We start from the raw sequence: 20,605 nt of genomic DNA on the forward strand, positions 1-20,605 counted from the left end.
TTGTTTCAGTGAAGTATTTGACATGCAACCTAGCCGCTACAATGAGTAAGTATGAATAGTTCACTTAATACAATAACAAACGTCCCTCAGGATCCCACATCCAACAATCTGCATGAACTCTCAAAACTGTATGACATGGAAGTTCTAGAGCAAGAACTGTCTTCTGTGTAAGCTACTCCGATGCAGAAAGTAGATGAAAGTGGAGATAAGGAAGGAGGCAGGGAGGGAAGAGAGGAAGCACGAGGAATAGAAATTGAAGGTAGGTGGGGGGGGGGGGGAAGAGGAAGTGGAGAAAAGGGAGTCAATGTCCACATGAGAGGAGGGCGGATAAGGAGCGGTGTGGACAGAAGGGATAAGCTAAGGGGGGCAATGAGAAACAGGTTAGCAGAGGTTTAGGCCAGGGGGATTGCTGGAGTGCAGGATATAAGCTGTAAACAATCCCCACCTGTGTAGTTCAGAGGAACTAGTGCTGGAAGAAAGTAAACGAGTGGCTCACATAGAGAAGCAGCTGTTTAAGTTTTATGTGTAGTGTGCAGCACGTTTGAAACTGGATGGTCAAATTTGCTGTTTGCCACAGTTTGACAGTGGCCATTCCTGCGAGCAAATGATTACTTGTTATGCCCACATAGATTGCTCACCAGTAGTTGCAGCTTAACAGATATATGTAACAGCTGCTTTCACATGTGCCCTTTTATAGTGCAGTAAATGCTTGTGACTGGACTGTGATGGGAGATGGTTTATGGGACAGGTTTTGCACCTGTGTCAATCACGAGGGAATAACCTACAAGGTGTAGGACTGGGAACATAATTGTAATATTTTGTAGGTTGGGTGAGCAGCAGATCACAACTTTGGATTATGTGGGTAAGATATCCTTCACTTCAGAGCATGATGAGAACAGTCTACACCTAGGTGTACAATTAGAAACATTCACCCTTCCCAATTCCGTGAGTACCTCACTCTCACCAATCTGGTTCCTCATGACCATACTATCCAGGCTAACAACATACTTTACTGTCTCTACTTCTTTCGCAAAATCCTTTTTATTCTGTGACGAAACTTCCTGAATGCTAGAAAAATGCTTGCCCTTTGATAGTTGGAACAGAGTTCTCAGCATCACCCGAGAAAGCTGTCTCTGTTACTCCTGTCCTACACCCACATGGGATTACCTATAGCGAAGAAAGATCATACTCCTCACATGGGATTACCTATAGCGAAGAAAGATCATACTCCTCTGATCTAATGCCCTCTCACACCTTTAACTCCTCAAAACACACCAACCATGTCTTTTTCACTTACTCCATCTTCCAGCTCCCCAACAACTTCCTCCACCCTCCATGAGACACACATTCATAAACACTCATCCTGTAGCATTGTTGACAACCTTTCTTTCAAATTCCTAGCGCCTGCAAAGTCTCAGTACTTTCTAAAGACCTCATCTCTAGCCCTAAACTTAAGTTCAACTTTACCAGACTCTTAAAGAACCTTCTCTCCTTTAGTCAATCTCTACATCAGAAATATTATTATGCCACACATCCCACTGACAACTGGTAACCAGAGCCTCATACAGAACCTTGTTTAAAACAATTTCAATCCCTCCAACTATGATCCTCCTCCCCTTTCAGCCAGTCATTCTCTGGTAACATTTCAGGACAGCGTGTATACGTGGACAACGAAAAAAAATTCCCTGTTTGCCCCATTAAAAACACTTTTTCCCAGGTGGAAACACACTTTTTCTGTGTTGCATGACAGTGTATTATCTTTAAGAACCGTAAAATTTATCAATCCTTTGAACGGTTAAAGTTTTACACACCGGCATAAAACTTCCCAGCACTTTAGAAAATTAACCCCAGAAAAAAAACAGCGTTCTGAAAAAATCTTTGATGCATATGAACATGTACACTGTGTTTTTTCGTATCAGGAACATACATAATCCAATTCCATCAAACACAGCACATCAGTTTTTGAAGAACAGAAATCAAAATTGCAATGTGCTTTTGCAAGCCAGTCATACCTCATGCCACATGATCTTGCCAGCTCATGATAGCAGGTATTCAGAGCATAGAACACGTGATGATGTCAGCCAATCGCAACATCAGTGTTAAGTGATATGAAGAAAAGGTAAGCTTTCAATTTTTTTATAATTACATTGGTGGAGTCAGTTGACTGAGACTGCAGTCATGTGTGTTTGAGTTGCGTTTGCGAGAGTGTGCGCGTGTGTGACTTGTCTATTGTTGACTACGGCCTTAATGTCCAAAAGCTTTAATTGTGAGAGTCTTTTTGTTGCGGTTTTCTGCAACTCGGCATGTCCGCTATATGGTGAGTAGCATCATTCCTTTTCACAATATTATTAAATAATTATATAAATTCCTGGTCTTCTGGGATTGAAATTCTTCTAAGTGGCTGGTTCTCAATGTGTTAAGCTTTAAATGAGAATCAAACGCTCTGTGATTTAAGAAACTTAAAGCACATTCACACATGTAACATATTTTATCTTCTATAAAATGACATTTACTTAAGTAATGCTTTTCAAACCACCATTTGCAATATTTTCCTGCGACCTGTTAGAATTCCTTTCAGCAGTCGTCAGAGAGTCCATAAAACAGTGTTACAGGTCTTGCGCAGCTACGATGACGTAATAAGCTCATATGTTCATCTGCATATGGGATTAAGAAATCTTACATTACATCATAAACTAAATAGGACCTCAGAAGATACTCCAACTTCATACGCCATACTAAAATGCATAATTCAGCTTCACTTGCACACATGTATGTCCAGATTTACAAAGAAGTAGGCCCCAACCTAATATTAAGCTTTGAAGCACGTTTCTTGGGATGCAAATTTTCTTGGAGTACCACTACTGTATTATCTCATGTTTGGTTATTTATTGTGGCATAATATACATACCAGAAGATAAAAACGTGCACTTTAAATTCAGCAAATAGTTGACACTAGACAACAGTGTTTCAAATAAACAGACTGTCTCTGCAGAAAAGATTAACAAAACCCAAATTTCTTTAGCAAACTGACAAAAATAACTTCCCTGTTCTGGAAGTCAATCAATGCCTGACTGCCATAAACCCGAAACTAAAATCAAAAAGCAAACTAACAAAAAAATTTAGCCTTCCATAATTATAAAAATGTATTTCAATTCACTTGATAGCTCCCCATCAAAGAAATCAATTTTGTTTTCATTTGACGACAGCTGTAAATGAAGAGGAAGGAGCAATATCACTAAACATAAACACAGGTCATGTTTAGACTACACCCCTCCCCCCTCCAACTCAGATTGTTCTGCGCATATGCTAATCTGGCTGCTCAAGCACACCAGAAAATTTTTTCCAGATAGCATCTCGCTACTTGTTGCTACTGGCGCTACAGCTAACAGCCACACTTCAAGCAGCCAGAAGTGGGACAAGGTACTGCTCATATGCAACTCAACTGCACATGCACTTAAGCCCACTGGCAAATGCTCATACAAACCTAATGTAAACCGTTGCGACGTCACACTCACTCATCAAAAGCTGTTTTTTGTTGTGAAGTATTGCACAGTCTTCTTCGCACTGTGTTTTGATGATGTAAATGGTGCATTTCCTTTGTAACTTAAGTTTTATTTTGGTTTTTTCCCCCCCTCGTTTAAGTTTTATTGTTGTAATATTATTCTGCAGTAGCAGGGTAAAGTAAAATTCTTTGTTAGAGTATCAGTTGTTACCAGTCAAAACTACAAAAATTTAACTGAAAACTAAGACAACGAAAAGTTCAAGTTTTTTCCTGGTTTTCTCATGGATAAAAAATTCCCAGGTTTTTCCCGAATTTCTTGGGGCGTATACACCCCACAAGAATTACTCACTTCTAATGTGGCCTCACCTTCCTTTCCTAAATCCCTCCTGAGGCAGCCTAAAATCTCAATATAGAACACATAGCTAACCATAACCTGATAACTATTCGAGTCCAGATTTTATCATCCTCCCACAGACAACCTGTCTTAGTGGCTGTGACTGAAGGCCCCAACTTTCTGACAAAGCTGCATACAAATCTTACAACCACAACCCTAAACTGTAAGTCCATCAGGACCTTCAGCTGCTCAAGACCTTAGGTCCATCCCAAAACCTGATACCTGAATCCATCTCCCACCTCACTCCTACTGTTTACCTAGTCTCCAACTTCACAAATCCAACCCCACAGGTCTCCTTACTCATTGTCCCATCATGGCTGGGTACAATGCTCCCACGGAATGAACCCCTGCCTATGTTGACCAACAACTTTTAACTATTGTCTGTAACCCCACTCCCAATCCTACAATCTAGACAGCACTCACTCACTCACTCACTCACTCACTCACTCACTCACTCACTCACTCCCTTCACCACCATTCCATATCCCCTGCCCCATAACCACCAGACTCCTTATTGGTCACAGTGGATGCACTGTCTTTTTCATCTTCACACCCATGGCCATGGCACATTACCATTCCCATTGTCATTCTGATACCAAACTCATCACCTCTTTAGTAATCCTCCTCAACAATCGCACCCTGAGTCACAAATATTTTCCCTTTTAAAAGGCACATATATAAACAAATCTATGGCAGTGCCACAAGTACTCGCATGGCACCATCCAGTGCCAACTTATGTGTCATTTGGAGGAATTCTTCCTATTCGAACACTTAAAAACCCCGTGTCTGCCTCTTTTTCCACCCATCTCCATCTTTCTTCCTCCTCATCTTTGCCCTTCTCTACTTTACTTCCCTCCCCCCCCCCCCCCCTCTCCCTGTCTCTACCTCTTATAAACTTTGCCCTCTAAACTCCTTTCATTTTGTTGTGCAGCCACCAAGCTATCTGTCTAAAGACATGCCTCATACTATCCCACTACTCCCTCCCAAACTCGTTAATCCTTCCCTACCTCCTAATCTCCACTATCTGCCCAGGCATATGCTATCAAAATCAGCAGTCACACAGCAGACACGTGGGTTGGTCTCTTGGTCTCCCTCTACAACTTTTACCCTCCACACTGCTCTCCAATACTAAATTGGTGAGCCCTTGGTGCCTCAGAACATGTCCTACCAACCGATCCTTTCTTCTAGAACGCCAGTTTTCTTTCTCCTGATAACGACATCCTCCTGAGTAGTCCCCACCTGGAGATCCGAAGAGAGACTATTTTACCTCCAGAATATTTTACCCTGGAAGACACCAACATCATGTAACCATACAGTAAAGCAGCATGACCTTGGGAAAAATTACGGCTGTGGTTTCCCCTTGCTTTCAACCGTTCGCAGTACCACCACAGCAAGGCCGTTTTGGTTAGTGTTACAAGGCCAGGTCAGTCAATCATTCAGACTGTTGCCCCTGCAACTACTGGAAAGGCTGCTGCTCCTCTTCAGGAACCACACGTTTGTTTGGCCTGTTAACAGACCCCTCCCTTGTGGTTGCACCTATGGTATGGCTATCTGTATCGCTGAGGCACGCAAGCCTCCCCACCAACGGCAAGGTCCATGGTTCATGGGGGAGGGGGTTAAGCATATACATCAGAAAATGCCAGTAAATAGTTTAAATAAATGTGCTGACAATTAATTTGAAACCTTCGGTGTACTCAAGTTTTTAATTTCGTGAACTCATTAGTTCATAGGTTTTTGGCAAAAAATCTAGAATTATTGTTAACAATGTGCGTGCAAGCAAGCTCATCACGCGGGTGCACGAACACACACACACACACACACACACACACACACACACACACACACACACACACAACCCGCCAACTCCAGTATCTTGGGCCGGAATACATCATCAAGTGGGATGCAAGCAGCAATCTGAAGTGGGCGCAGGAGGGAATGGGTGGTGGGGGAGAGATGAACTCTGTCTGGTGGAGCATTTAGGGACGAGAATGCCAATAGGGGCAGCGTTGGGAGGCTGTGGGGCAGGGAGGGGGGTAAGAGCAAAAAAGGAGAGGAGCAGGGAAAGATGGGCTGATGCGTTGGTAGAGGGCTGCAAATAAACAGGGTGGGAGATGAGAATAGAGGTAGAAGGGATGGAAACTGGTGGTGGTGGTGGTGGTGGTGGTGGTGGTGGTGATAAGTCCCATACTCCTTGACAGAGGGTCAATGCGGGAGACCTGCACTGCTATACTAGGCAAGGTCCTAGCAGAGGTGGTTTGCCATTGCCTTCCTCCGACTGTAATGGGGATGAATGATGATGAAGAGAACAACACCACCCAGTTATCTCGAGGCAGGCGAAGATCCCTGACCCCGCCGGGAATCAAACCCGGGACCTCGTGCTCGGGAAGCGAGAATGCTACTGCGAGACCACGAACTGCGGACTCGGTTAGTGAAGCAGCCACTGAAATGAAGTGTGCTATGTTCAACTGCATGTTGTGCCACAGGATGATATACTTTGCTCTTGGCCACAGTTTGAGGGTGGCCTTTCGTCCTGGTGGAGAGCTAGTTTGTTGTCATACCAATATAAATAGCTGTGCAGTGATAGTAGCAGAGCTGGTAAATAACACGGCTGGTTTTGCAGGTGATGGAGTAGAATAAACCTGTGACACGACTGGAATAGCAAGTGCTGGTTGGGTGGGTTGGGCAAGTTCTGTTCCTTGGCCTTCCACAAGGATCGGGATGTGGGGTGGCATATGAAACGACTAGGATGTTGTGGAGGTTGGGTGGATGACAGAACACAATTTTAGGAGGGGTAGGATGTCCCTCATTTCAGCACTTGATATGTAATCAAAGTCCTTGCGAAGAATGGGGTTCGGTTGTACCAGCCTGGGGTGGTACTGGGTGATAAAGGGGACACACTGTTGTGGTTGGTTCTTGGGGTGGTTGGAGAATTGGGGGTGTGAGGGGGAAATGGCATGGAAGATCTGTTTGCAGACTAGGTCTGAAGGATAGTGCCTGTCTGCGGAGGTCTTGCTGAGACCCTCAGCATACTGAGCATGGGAGTTTTTGTCAATACAGATATGCCCTCTCTGGATTGCCAGGCTTATTGTTAGTTATTTTCTGTTTGTGGTTGTATTCTACATGATATTGTCATTCAATAAAAATACTTGCAAGTTTTTACATCTACATAAAAAAATTTAACAGAAGTCCAAAAGTGACTCAAAAGACCTACGTGCGCATGTTATCCAAGCTGTTAGACTATTGCAGGTACAAATTCAAGGAGCAGGTAGAGGAGAACAAAACCAACAAATAATCCTAATTAACATAGATCTGGAAAGGAGTGGTTTCCCCTGTGTGATGTATTTAGTCTTATGCATGAAAAACTTTTGTTATAAGTTCCTGAGGATTGAAACTGCAGATATGCACTCGGACAAACACAATACAGTGAAACCTCTATATAATGTTTTTCAAGGGACCACAAATTCTGAACACTGTATAGAGGAAAACACTATAAAGAGGAAGGCTTCCAAATAATAATTATAGGGCATTACTGAAGATCAGGATACCACAAATCAGCTTTGACAAATGGTGCCATAGATGATGTTTTAAATTTTCACAACATATGATATTCATTGCAAATGATCAATGTATCAACTGATTAGTTTTTTTTAATTAAAACATGGGGCTCGGTAGATGGAAGGGGGAAAGTAAATGGATCAGTTTGTACAGTAAAAAGTTATAACAGATTCTTAAGATTGACATTCTCCACAGCTGACAGGTGGTATCCCATTCTTCAGTTGACCCAATTACAGAATATGAGCCAAATTTTGTTTATGATATACTGAACATATTACATAAAAACACAGTAAATGGGACAGATTAAAAAAGAATTAGTTACAAAAAAATTACTTCAATAATTAAATTATCAAATGGAACTTAAATTTGCACAAAACTCTAGGAACCTAAGCAATCTGAAAATAACATACCTATGATTTTTTAAAATATTCAAGCAGGCTTGCTTGTTTTCTGTTTCTCCTAGACTCTATGGCAATCATTTCTTGCTCCAAATGAGCAAGTTGAACTACTGTTCTGTCCTCAAGTCTATGGGCCATCGTGTACCTCCTGAATGTTTCAAAGGCTTCAGCTGCCTTAGTATATGAGGGCACAGGGTCATCTTCCTTGTCACTGTCACTTTCACTACCACTATTACTCTCCAAGCTTCTCTCTGCAGTCAGCTCCTCAATACTTTGTACTCCTGTGGTTGTCACGTTGTCATCCACAGCCACAAAGTCCTCAAAAGTGACAGAATCACTGCCTATTAATTGGTGAAACTCTTGCAAATCACTTGCAACTTCTTCCACAGGAGCTGCCACCTCATTCTCACAGAATCCCGCTTTTGTGAAACAGTTTTTAATAGTTTCTGCACTTACTTCCCTCCACGAGTACATAATTAAATTTATTGCCTGTAAAATGTTCAGTTTCAGTTGTGAGCTTTGCTGGCTTCCCGGTTTTCTTTAGTCCATCAAATTCAAGGCCTTTTTTTACAAGGGCTGTCCTATATTTAACCTTAAGGGTGTGTATTATGCCCAAGTCCAAAGGTTGCAGACGGCTGGTGCAGTTGGGTGGCAAGAAAATTACTTTAACATTTCTCAGAAAGGGTACGTCTGGTGGATGTGCCACACATCTATCCACAAACAGCAGCACTTCTTGCAGCACTCCCCTTTTAGGCATCAAATTCTCTTAGAAAACATAAAAATATTTCACTGGTCATCCATGCCTTGGTATTGTTTGTATATTTGCACGGAAACGTGGAAATGTTTTTGAAGCACCTTGGATTTTTTGGCTTCCCGATAACCAAAGGTTTCAGTTTTTCACTGCCATCAGCGTTTGTACACAACAAAATGGTAAGACGTTCCTTGCTCTTCTTACCGCCATGGCAATTTTCCCCACGAAAAGTAAATGTCTTATCCGGCATAAAATTGAAAAACACGCCGGTTTCGTCAGCGTTATAAATGTCATGCAGTTTGTAGCCCTGTATCAGATTAGGGAGAGTCTGTATCCACTGAGCTACAGTTGGTTCGTCCACACTTTTACTTTCTCCACATTTCAATTTGTACACAACACCATGACGCTGTCGAAATTTATCAATCCATCCATTGGACACATTAAAATTGTCCATTCCTAACTGAAGTGATATTTGAAGTGCCTTCTCCTTCAAAATAGTTCCGTTTATAGGAATGTTTGCAGCATGTGCTTGCTGAAACCAAGTTAATAAAACTTTCTCCATTTCGTCGTAAGTAGATTGTTTCAAACGCATACGTTTCGAATTTCCACAATTCTCAAACCCTTCCATTATCGACGATCTGTTTTTCATAATAGTGTTGAGTGTTGAAGGGGCCAGTCCCAATTGCTTCACTAGCTCCACGCGAGTCACACCAGGAGATGCCTCCACTTTTTTAATAATAGAAACCTTCTCTTCCAGAGAAATATTCTTTCGCTTTTCACCCATGACCACTGATGAAAGCTTTAAAAAAAAAAACGTTATATCGAAGACACACTTACTAGGCACACGAACTGTTTGCTGCTCAGCTCACACAACACGCTACTAAGTACTAATACAAAGCATCGACTGAAACTGCGCCAAAAAGACCGCAAGCAGAACGTGCGTCACATGTCACGTGACCGGGTTTTGCCGCTGACATATGAAATACGCTGAGCGCGGGCTTTCCGAGCCAGTGCAAACTGTGAAACCACGTAACGGAAAACGATGCATCTACATCCAGTCACTTAAACGTTATAAAGAGGTAAATAATTTACCAGGGTTCCAAAAATATGAGCGTTACATGGAGGAAACTGCAATATAGAGGAAGCGCAGTAAAGAGGAAAATTTAACACTGTTTATATGGGCTTTCACTCGGGACCGAAAAAACGGACGTAACATAGAGGAAAACATTATATAGAGGAACGTTATAAAGAGGTTTCCCTGTACAAGTGTACCACATGGCCGCCATTAATGTGCAAGCGCAAGCAAGTTTGAGCATGTCTTTTCATCAATGGCTGTACAAGACCAAAAATCCAAGCTGTTTCGAATGCATTGCCATCCATCCACAATGTGTTCCTGCAGTTAGACACTGTCTCCACAGTTGGAATATACTACACAATAATCCAATGGGTTCAAGTTGGGGGAAGTGAAAGGCAAAGCAAGGTATTGGCGAGCCACAATTCATAGACGTGCCAAAGAATTATGCTGCATATTCCAGAACAGCAACATGAAAGTCGGCGGTGCACCATTATGCATGAACCACATCAGCAACCTTCGCCACATGGAATATCATCCAGAAAGTCCATTAACATATGTTGTGGGAAAAGAAGGTATGGGCAAGTAGAAAATATGGTCCTGTCAATTGATAATCTTCACCTGCCCAAATGTTGATGGAAATCTTTGCTGATGTGATGTCTCAATGGCAGCATATGGTTTCTCATAAACCCAACATGAGTGGAGTGCATGTTCTAAATACCTACAAAGCTGCTTCGTCTTTAAACAACATGCACAAGGAACTGCGGACGATTCCTATATTGTGTAAAGATACATTGGTGAAAGGCAAGACAAGTTGGAAAGGGCTTGCACACTTTTTACGACATCAAGGGGAAACTACAGCCATAATTTTTCCCAAGGTCATGCTGCTTTACTGTATGGTTACATGATGATGGCGTCCTCCAGGGTAAAATATTCTGGAGGTAAAATAGTCTCTATTCGGATCTCCAGGTGGGGACTACTAAGGAGGATGTCGTTATCAGGAGAAAGAAAACTGGCGTTCTAGAAGAAAGGATCGGTTGGTAGGACATGTTCTGAGGCACCAAGAGCTCACCAATTTAGTACTGGAGAGCAGCGTGGAGGGTAAAAATCGTAGAGGGAGACCAAGAGACCAAGACATGAATACACTAAGCAGGTTCAGAAGGATGTAGGTTGCAGTAGGTACTGGGAGATGAAGCAGCTTACACAGGATAGAGTAGCATGGAGAGCTGCATCAAACCAGTCTCTGGACTGAAGACCACAACAATAACATGCTTAACCCTTTCATGGTTGATGTGACACACCTCTAATGAAATGTGCAATTTTGAGCACAAAAATGTCTATTACCATATCTGTCTAGTGTTATCGTATAACGATGATTACACTACAGCTGCCCAAGAACATCTGGCATCTGCTGCATCAAGGGCCAACTGTAACACAAAGTACCAATCTGAACACACTACCACAAGTTCTTCCATAAATGTTTTTGGATGGATTTGCTACAACTGGTGAGTCAGAAAGAGAAATGATCTTCGTGCTTCCACGATACTGATTTTTTTACCATGCAGATAAATTGAGGTTAAAAAAATCACAGGAGTGGGTCTGAACTCCCGAGTTTGCTTTTACACTCCTAAAATTTGCCATTAGGCTATATGTGGATATAGCTTAAATAAAAGGCACTATCCACAAACATCTGCATCCTACAGTGTTCCAATTCATACGTGAATGACCGGACTTGGAATTTTGGAAGGTAGCGAAGTTTATAGTCTATGTAAGTGAATGACTGACTTAGCCTGTGATGGCCAGCCAGCAGCCAGACTTTGTCTGCGATTATCTTCTTGTTAAGCAATATGTCATTGAAGTAGCAACCGCAATCCCACTGCTTAACTCAATAGGTATAGATGAATTATTCATGTCATTTTTAATCAAACTGTTTCAAAAATAATCAAGCCATTGGCAATCTTATTTCATCAATCATTTAATGAAGGATGATTTTCCCAGATAACAGAGGTTTCGAAAGTAGTAACAACAAAAGTTGAGAACTATCAACCACTAACATTCTTCTGAACACTCTCCAATGACAGATTATTTAAGCAGCAAGTTACCACATACTTTAATGCAAGCAACGAAATAGTAACAAACAGTTTTCGAACTGAAAGAAGTACTGAAAAACGAATAATGGCTTACAAATATAAAATAGTGAACACACACAATAACAAAGGTGTTGAGGGGGAGAAATCTTTCTAAAGCCTTCCAGAAATTCAAGGGATAAAAAAATGGTACGAATCTTATTTACAAAACAGAACAAAGAGAAAGGGGTTTTACAGCAGAAATAAGAGCATTTCTTGTGTAAGTGAATATATTAGTCCACTAAAATACTTCTCACTTACTGAAATTATCATACATATTTGTATGCTGAGAACATGTGAGCTGTCTTTACTGCATGTGTGTTTACAGAAGAAAGTCTGTGCCACTGGGTTTCTGCTTCTCTTCCAAATGCAGTTGCATATTCTGCATCTCAACAAAGTCCAATATGAATAATGAAATTTATGAATGGCGTTGGTAACAGTTCATATGTTTACATTTTGATATTTAAAAGAATAATGTTTTCTTGTTCCAGTAACTGTTTATGGTTTTGAGCACAATGTAAGCTATTTTAGTCCGATATGTTATATTAGTTTCTTTTCCTAAACCAAATACTGAGCAAAGTTGCACAATTTAAGATAGTGTACTTGGATTCAAGCCAAGTTATACAGATTTTCGATTTCCTTTGACTTCAATAAATCACTTGACAACTAAAGTACAATAGCAGATGCTATATGAATATGAAGTGTAATAAGTAACCTGAAATTTTCACTCCACAATAATGAAAAAGGATAGGATATACTCACATCTGGAGATAATCTGCTTGATGTGAACATCACTGTCCCATCAAAAATGAATCCTCCAAGTCTCTTCTTGTGAACTCTTAACAATGCTTTCCTCACAAAAGTGTTGTCTTCTTCAGGGGCAAAATCAACTCTATACTGGAATAATCTCCAATCAGTGTGAGTTTCGAGCTTAAAGTAATTTGTTTGAATCGTTGCGCGAACACCAGATGTACCTGCATTTTGCAATGGATAACATTTAACCATCAGCTAACCCACTACAAAATGTTAAATTCAAATGTTCTTGCATGACAAATCCTGCATACCTTTCTTTGTTGGCAGATGCTCTGGTCTTAGTTTCAAAGCTTCTGCACTCACCACCTTCCTTCCTCTCATCACCCCTCTTCCCACTGAAACTTGTGCACCATTACCGTCTCCTCCTAAAAGGGACATCAATTTTTTTGTTATTGAAGGAAGATTCACCAATTCACACTAAATTATCTAATTGCTGTTATGTACAGTTCACTAAAACATAAGTGAACAGCATTATCATATTAAGTATGAACTCATAAATGACTTAAAAATAACCTCAATTTCTTTTAACATGCAGCTGGAAAAAAACCTTATTGGAGATACTTCAAATACCTCACCTATAGCCAATTCCTCCATCTTCTTTTCCAGCAGTGCTCTTTCACCATCCCCAGCAGCAGCACCTCCAGGCCTACTGGCTGCACCACGCAGTAACGCACGGCCCTAGTTAATGAGAGCCAAACAAAACAGAACATATTACATGTCGAGAGTCTTAGTTGTATTTGGGTTACTGTCCATAACTATGCAGTACACTACAAGAATACAATATAAATCAACGAACACAAATGTAAAACGTAAACTTTCACACGTGGACACATCACACTAAAATATTCTGGGCTATTATACTTTAAGAGGATGAATTTCTTGTTGAAACAATGTTTCATCCCCTTCTGTGGAGGGGATCTTCAAGGGAGGGTGTAGCTTCTTCACAGGTCTGATGCAAATCCAGGTTCGCTACTAACTGAAGTAAAATTCAATTTCAGTGTGCTCCCACAAAAAGGTGTTACTTCACAGGTTTTGAGTGCTCGAGCACCACTGGTATTGTCTGCTATTGCTGTCACTCCATCGTGGAAGATTAGCATGTACTTTCTTCAACACAAGGAGGAAGAGGAGGAGGAGGAGGAGGAGGAAGAGGAGGAGAAAAATGGGAAATTTAATGGTGTCTGGATTCCTATGCTGAAGATATGTCCCAGACTTCCACCATGAAGTGATAGCAACAGCGTGCGACAGCAGCCAACAACAGCCAATTGCACTCTACTATTCAAAACATATGACATCACGCCTTTGCATGGGAGTCGAAGTTACAATATTGTTGGAGACATCTTCTGCAGAAGGAAACAAAACATTGTGTTTCAACAACAAGTTCATCCAATCACAACATAATAGATTACCAGTGCAACTTCAACTTTATTTTATTCTTTTTAGTAAGGGCTCTGACAAAAATAGTGTAAGACAGGGATGCAGTCTATACTTAATTTTTCAACCTGTACATCGAAGAAGTAATGACAGCAATAAAGGAAGTACCAAAAGTGAGGTTCACTTTCTGGGAGAAAGGATATTAATAATAAGATTCATTGATTTAAGTTGCTATCCTCACTGAAAGTGAGGAGTAATTATAGGTTCTGTTGAATGAAATGAACAGTCTGATGAGCAAACAATACGTAGAGCACACAGACAAAATTTATTAGGATTGGCAGAAACAAGAGTTAGAGATACCTATATATCCCGGGAGACAAGACTTTGGTACAGACAGTTTAGTCGCATTGTTTAACTGCCTAGAGTGTAGGAAGGCAACCAATGACAGATGGCACTTTAGCAGTCAACTCGAGTCACATTGCCGTGCTCCAACCCATGTGCTAATGTGTGTGAAATATAGTTAGTTCCTGCCATGTCATTTTGGCTATTTTTTTTTCTTTGTTTAACTCTAGTTTGTGGTTCACTGTGTTTATTCACTTCTATTCCATTTCAATCCATTTCAAATCAAGCGCACTGCAATCCAAACCAAGCAACTGAAATTAAAAACAGGAAGAAAAAGCATGCTACTCATTGTCAGCCAGCTCCACGAATCTGTGCACTTAGTAAGGGAGTACTCCAAGAAAGAAAAGAAAACAGATGTCCCCTTATTTCCTGTGGCTCAGGTTGTAAAGATTATTCAATATGTTTGAAAATAAGTGCAAATACACTGTTGTTACAATACAGAATAATGGTACAATATAGACTTTGGTGAGACTGGCATAACAAAGCTACAAGACACAAAGACAAAGCAACCAAGGAAGGAGAAGTGATAACTTTGAACAATTTTCCAACTACTACTACTTTGGCTGGTTTTTTCATACATCTTCAGCTTTATAGTGCCAGTCTTTCAAAGTCTATATTGCACAGTTCTTTCTCTATTGTTACAACGGCATATTTTCCTTATACACTGACAGAAAAAATATCATATTACCACGGAATTGTGCAACTTGAGTTGTCAACTATGTTTCTATATCTGAAAGATTATGATTATTCAAATTTCCCGCCACTCGCACAAGAGTGGAACTAGTAGCACCGCTATGAGGATCCAAATCAGGTTTGCTTTAAATACACACCACAATGGTTGTCAGCATTAAGTACATGTGAGACTGGACTTGGTGAGTTTTGTTTGTCAAGAATGCCTCTAAGGCAACAAAGACACCATTATCAATACCTCACTGTGAATGAAGTCATGTAATAAGGGCTATGAAAAGCTGGATGTTCCTCCTGTCATATTGCAGAAAGGCTTGGGAGGAATGTTGTCACTGTTTACAGTAGCTGGCAGCAATGGTCACAAGATTGTGTGGGTGCATGAAGACCGGGCCCTGGACGGCCACATGGCACTAACAAGAGAGAAGACCACTGTGATTGGCATATGGCTGCAGCAACAATTTGAGCAGCACTTGGCACCACAATGACACAACAAACTGTTACAAATTTGTTACTAAACAGACAGCTCCAAGCCAGAGGCATTGTAGCATGAATTCCACTGACACCAAGCCATCAGCATTTTCGACTTCAGTACTGTCAAGTGAGAGCCCACTGGAGGGTAGGGTGAAGTTACGTTGTGTTAGTTAGGAGACCAGCTGAGGGACTGCAACAAACTTGTCGGCATGCTTAACACACTTGACCTACACCTCGAGTTATGATCTGGGATGCAATTTCGTATGACAGCAGGAGCAGTCTCTTGGTTGTCTCATGAACCCCCGAGTACAAATTTGTACATCAATCTAGTCATTAGACCTGTTATGCTGCCATTCACGAACAGCATTCCAGGGGGTGTTTTCCGACAGGGCAATGTTCACCCACATACCGCTGTTTTAACCTAACATGCTACAGTGTCGAGATGTTGACTTGACCTCCTTGATCACCAGATCTGTCTTCTTTAGCACACATAGGACATCATTGGACAAGAACTCCAGTGACATAGAGAAACAGCATTCATCATCACTGTATAGGCCAACCAAGGGCAACAAGCATGGAACTGGCACCTCTACAATGCAGTACATGCATGTTTGCATGGCTGCATTCAACATTCTGACAATTACCCCAGTTGTTAATGTATCAGCATTTCATATTTGCAATGACTTATGATGCACTTACATTAATATGTGATCTTGCAATGTTAATCACTTAAATATGTTACCTAGATAAATGTATTCCTGAAATTTAATTGCTCTACATTAATTATTTTTTGGTGTTGTGATTTTTTTCTTCAGTCTATAGATACTGACCAATTTCTTTATCTCTTTGCTTTAGCCAGTCGAAATTTAGTCAGTTTCTCTCATCACAAGATTTATTCCTGCATCAAGAATAACAATTCTCAAGCAGGAATGCATCTATTGACGAGAAGACTACTAAATTCTAAGTAACTAAAGCAAAGAGAGAACGAAATTGGAGGTCAACACAACATTAAGAATAGATTAAAGTAACGAAAACCGATTATCAATACTGATAGCTTGCTTTAACAAGGTGTATCTGTGTACAAGAAAAACACTCGTCAGATATGAATGTTAAAAATACACTTTTTCCTGAGGGAAAATACTTTTATTTGCATGGAAAGTGACAACGTACTATCCCTCAAAGCTGTGCAACTTATTACTCCTTTGAATGGTAAAACTTTTATATACCAGCATAGAGCTTCCCGGCACTTTAGGAAACTAAACCCAGCAAAAAAAACTGTGTTTTGGAAAAATCTTTGATGCACAGCAACATGTACACTACAGATTTTCATATAACAGAACTATAAATATGAATTCCACCAAATACAGCACACTGGTTTCCAAAGCACTGAAATCGAGATTGTGCTAAGCAATATGCTTCTGCAAGACAATCACAGCTAAGGTCACATCATCTCACCAGCCAATGACAGCAGATATTCAGAGCATAGGACATGAGTTTTTTCTTTATTTTTATTATGGTTTTTGGGTGCAAAACTGCTACGATCATAAGCACCCATTCTGTGGCTTAGTGAAGGGTAAAAAATCGAAATTGATATCAGCAGCAATGGGAGCGAAACTCAAGGACGGAAACTAAAAGTGGAAAGAAATGTTAGAAAATTGCTATTGAAGGGAGGTTGTTTTCCCCAGAAAGAGCTTCAAGTGGCCGATGTCATCTCAGTGACACTGGTAAACTCAAGGGCTTGATCGGCTGAGCACTGGTAAACTCAAGGGCTTGATCGGCTGAGCACGTCGTCTGCTAAAAGGGAAGATGTATCAGGCAGCAGCTGTAAATGGGCAAGTAGTGGATTAAAATAGGTGCACTGAAGTAAAAGGTGTTTCACCGTTCACAACTGAAAGCAGTGGTGGCAAAGCAGGGGAGGATTGGCACTTAAAAGATGTCAATGGCTAAAAATACAGTGCCCAATCTGGAGTCTAGTTAAAACTGCCTCCTCATGACGAGGCCGAGAGGAAGAAGTCCAAGCACAGGGAAGAGGTTTCAGGTCCCATAATTTATTATTGGGAAGCGCAGACCATAAAAGACGAACACGATGACATAAAACACTCTGCAGATCGCCAAAAGGAACCGTGTGAACAATGGGCCGGGGAAGACAGAGTTTTTTTTTCTTTTTTTTTCTTTTCTTTTTTGTGGTTTTGGGGCGCACAACTTCAATGGTCATTAGTGCCCTGACTACTCTAAGAATGCACCGCGAGGCACAAGTTGACAACAACAACTAAAAGGGAAAACACGATAAAAGACAGACTGACAGACATAGGATTAAAAAACAGCATCATCAAATGTCCTTAGAGAGGTTTGTCAAATTGATAAAACGAAGAACACGAGCAGCTGCTCGTGGGTCATCCGCTAAAATGGCATCGAAAGTACTTGGCAGGTTAAGATCTAGACGCAGTGTGTTAAAATCTGGACAGGACATTAAAATGTGTCGAACCGTCAGCAAGTGCCCACATGGGCAGAACGGCGCCGGCGCAGCCGTCAGCAGATGGCGATGGCTGAACCGGCAGTGTCCAATTCTTAACCGGGCCAAAACTACCTCCTCCCGCCGAGAACGGCGTGAGGAGGACGTCCAAGCCACGGGAAGAGGTTTTAAGGCCCGTAGCTTGTTGTTGGTAAGTGCAGCCCAATCGGCATGCCACAGCGACACGACGCGCCGACAAATGACCCTGCTAAAATCGGACGAAGGGACACAACAAGAAGCTGTCCGAGGCTGGAGGACCGCAGCCTTGGCCGCGGCATCTGCAGCTTCGTTCCCAGGGATACCGACATGGCCAGGAACCCACATAAAGCTAACCGGAGAACCGACGTCCACCAGCTGCTGAAGAGAGCGTTGGATCCGGTGTATGAAAGGGTGAACCGGGTATGGATCACTGAGGCTCTGGATGGCGCTCAGGGAATCGGAGCAGATGACATAAGCAGAATGTCGGTGGCGGCAGATGTAAAGAACAGCCTGGTAGAGGGCAAAGAGCTCAGCTGTGAAGACCGAACAATGGCCATGGAGCCGGTATTTGAAACTTTGTGCCCCGACAATAAAGGAACACCCGACCCCGTCATTGGTCTTAGAGCCATCTGTATAAATGAAAGTCATGTTGATGAACTTCGAACGAAGTTCCAAAAAACGGGAGTGGTAGACCGAACCGGGGGTAACCTCTTTTGGGAGCGAGCTGAGGTCAAGGTGAACGCGGACCTGAGCCTGGAGCCAAGGTGGCGTGTGGCTCTCGCCCACTCGAAAGGTTGCAGGGAGTGAAAAATTAAGGTGTTGAAGGAGGCGACGAAAGCGGACTCCAGGGGGTAGCAGGGCAGAGACATACAACCCGTATTGATGGTCGAGAGAGTCGTCAAAAAAGGAACGATAAGACGGATGGTCGGGCATTGACAGTAGCCGACAGGCATACCGACAAAGCAGTATATCGCGCCGGTAGGTGAGTGGCAATTCGCCAGCGTCAGCATGAAGACTCTCTACGGGACTAGTATAAAATGCTCCAATCGCAAGTCGTAAACCCCGATGTTGTATGGAGTTGAGGCGGCGTAAGATGGATGGCCGTGCAGAGGAGTATACGAAGCTCCCATAATCCAGCTTGGAGCGGACGATCGACCGATATAGACGAAGTAGGACGGTTCGATCCGCTCCCCACGACATACCACTGAGAACACGGAGGACATTTAAAGAACGGGTACAACGGGCGGCCAAATATGTGGAGACCAGCTAAGTTTCCTGTCAAATGTAAGGCCTAAAAATTTGGTTGTCTCCACGATTGGGAGAGCAACGGGACCGAGTCGTAAGGGCGGTGGGAGAAACTCTTTGTAGCGCCAGAAGTGAATACAAACCGTCTTCTCGGCAGAAAAACGGAAGCCATTGGCGACACTCCAGGAGTAAAGACGGTCAAGAGAACGCTGAAGACAGCGCTCCAGGACACGTGTACACTGCGCGCTGCAATAGATGGTAAAATTGTCCACAAAAAGGGAGCCCGATACATCAGCTGGGAGGCAATCCATTATTGGATTGATCGCGATGGCGAAGAGGGCGACGCTCAAAACTGAGCCCTGTGGCACCCCATTCTCCTGGCGCAAGGTGTCGGACAGGACAGAACCCACACGTACCCTGAACTGTCGATCCATTAAAAAGGAACGAATAAAAAGAGGGAGGCGACCGCGAAGGCCCCATGTATGCATGGTGCGGAGAATGCTGCCCTCCAACAGGTGTCGTAAGCCTTCTCCAAATCAAAGAACACAGCCGCGGTCGGGCGCTTCCACAAGAAGTTATTCATAATGAAGGTCGACAAGGTAACCAGATGGTCAACAGCAGAGCGGCGCCTACGAAATCCCCATTGTACATTGGTAAGTAGGCGTCGAGACTCGAACAGCCAAACCAATCGAGAGTTAACCATTCGCTCCATCACTTTACAGACACAGCTGGTAAGCGAGATAGGTCGATAACTGGAAGGCAAGTGCTTGTCCTTCCCCGGCTTAGGAATCGGGACAACAATAGACTCGCGCCAGCATGCGGGAACATGTCCCTCAATCCAGATGCGATAGTATGTACGAAGAAGAAAACCTTTACCCGCAGGAGAAAGGTTCTTCAGCATCTGAATATGAATAGAATCAGGCCCTGGAGCGGAGGACCGTGATCGGCCAAGTGCGTTTTCGAGTTCCCGCATGGTGAATGGGGCATTATAACTTTCACAATTCTAGGAGCGGAAGTTAGGTGGCCGAGCCTCCTCTGCCTGTTTGCGGGGGAGGAAGGCAGGGTGGTAATGAGCGGAGCTCGAAACCTCTGGGAAAAGCCGCCGAAGGCATTGGAGACAGCCTCATGGGCCACAAGGACGTCATTCGCGACCTTCAAGCCAGAAACTGGTGAGTGGACCTTAGTGCCAGATAGCCGGCGCAGGCTACCCCAGACAACAGAAGAAGGAGTAAAACTGTTGAAGGTGCTTGTGAAAGCAGCCCAGCTGGCTTTCTTGCTTTCTTTAATAATACGACGACACTGAGCACGTAATCGTTTATAATTGATA

General features: G+C 42.5%; 1 protein-coding gene across 2 annotated transcripts in view; it reads right to left on the minus strand.

The window, feature by feature from the left end:
* LOC126188855 (piwi-like protein Siwi) overlaps positions 1–20,605 on the minus strand; it is a 167,476-nt gene that overhangs the window by 107,160 nt on the left and 39,711 nt on the right. For both annotated transcript variants that reach the window (XM_049930498.1, XM_049930496.1), the window contains exons 3-5: positions 13,187–13,289; positions 12,863–12,976; positions 12,561–12,772 (exon numbers count right to left, since the gene is read on the minus strand). In XM_049930498.1, the coding sequence (XP_049786455.1) occupies positions 12,561–12,772; positions 12,863–12,976; positions 13,187–13,289 (429 nt within the window). The remainder of the gene's footprint in view (positions 1–12,560; positions 12,773–12,862; positions 12,977–13,186; positions 13,290–20,605) is intronic.

Source organism: Schistocerca cancellata, chromosome 5, assembly GCF_023864275.1.
Source record: "Schistocerca cancellata isolate TAMUIC-IGC-003103 chromosome 5, iqSchCanc2.1, whole genome shotgun sequence".
In the NCBI taxonomy this organism is placed as follows: Eukaryota; Metazoa; Arthropoda; class Insecta; order Orthoptera; family Acrididae; genus Schistocerca; species Schistocerca cancellata.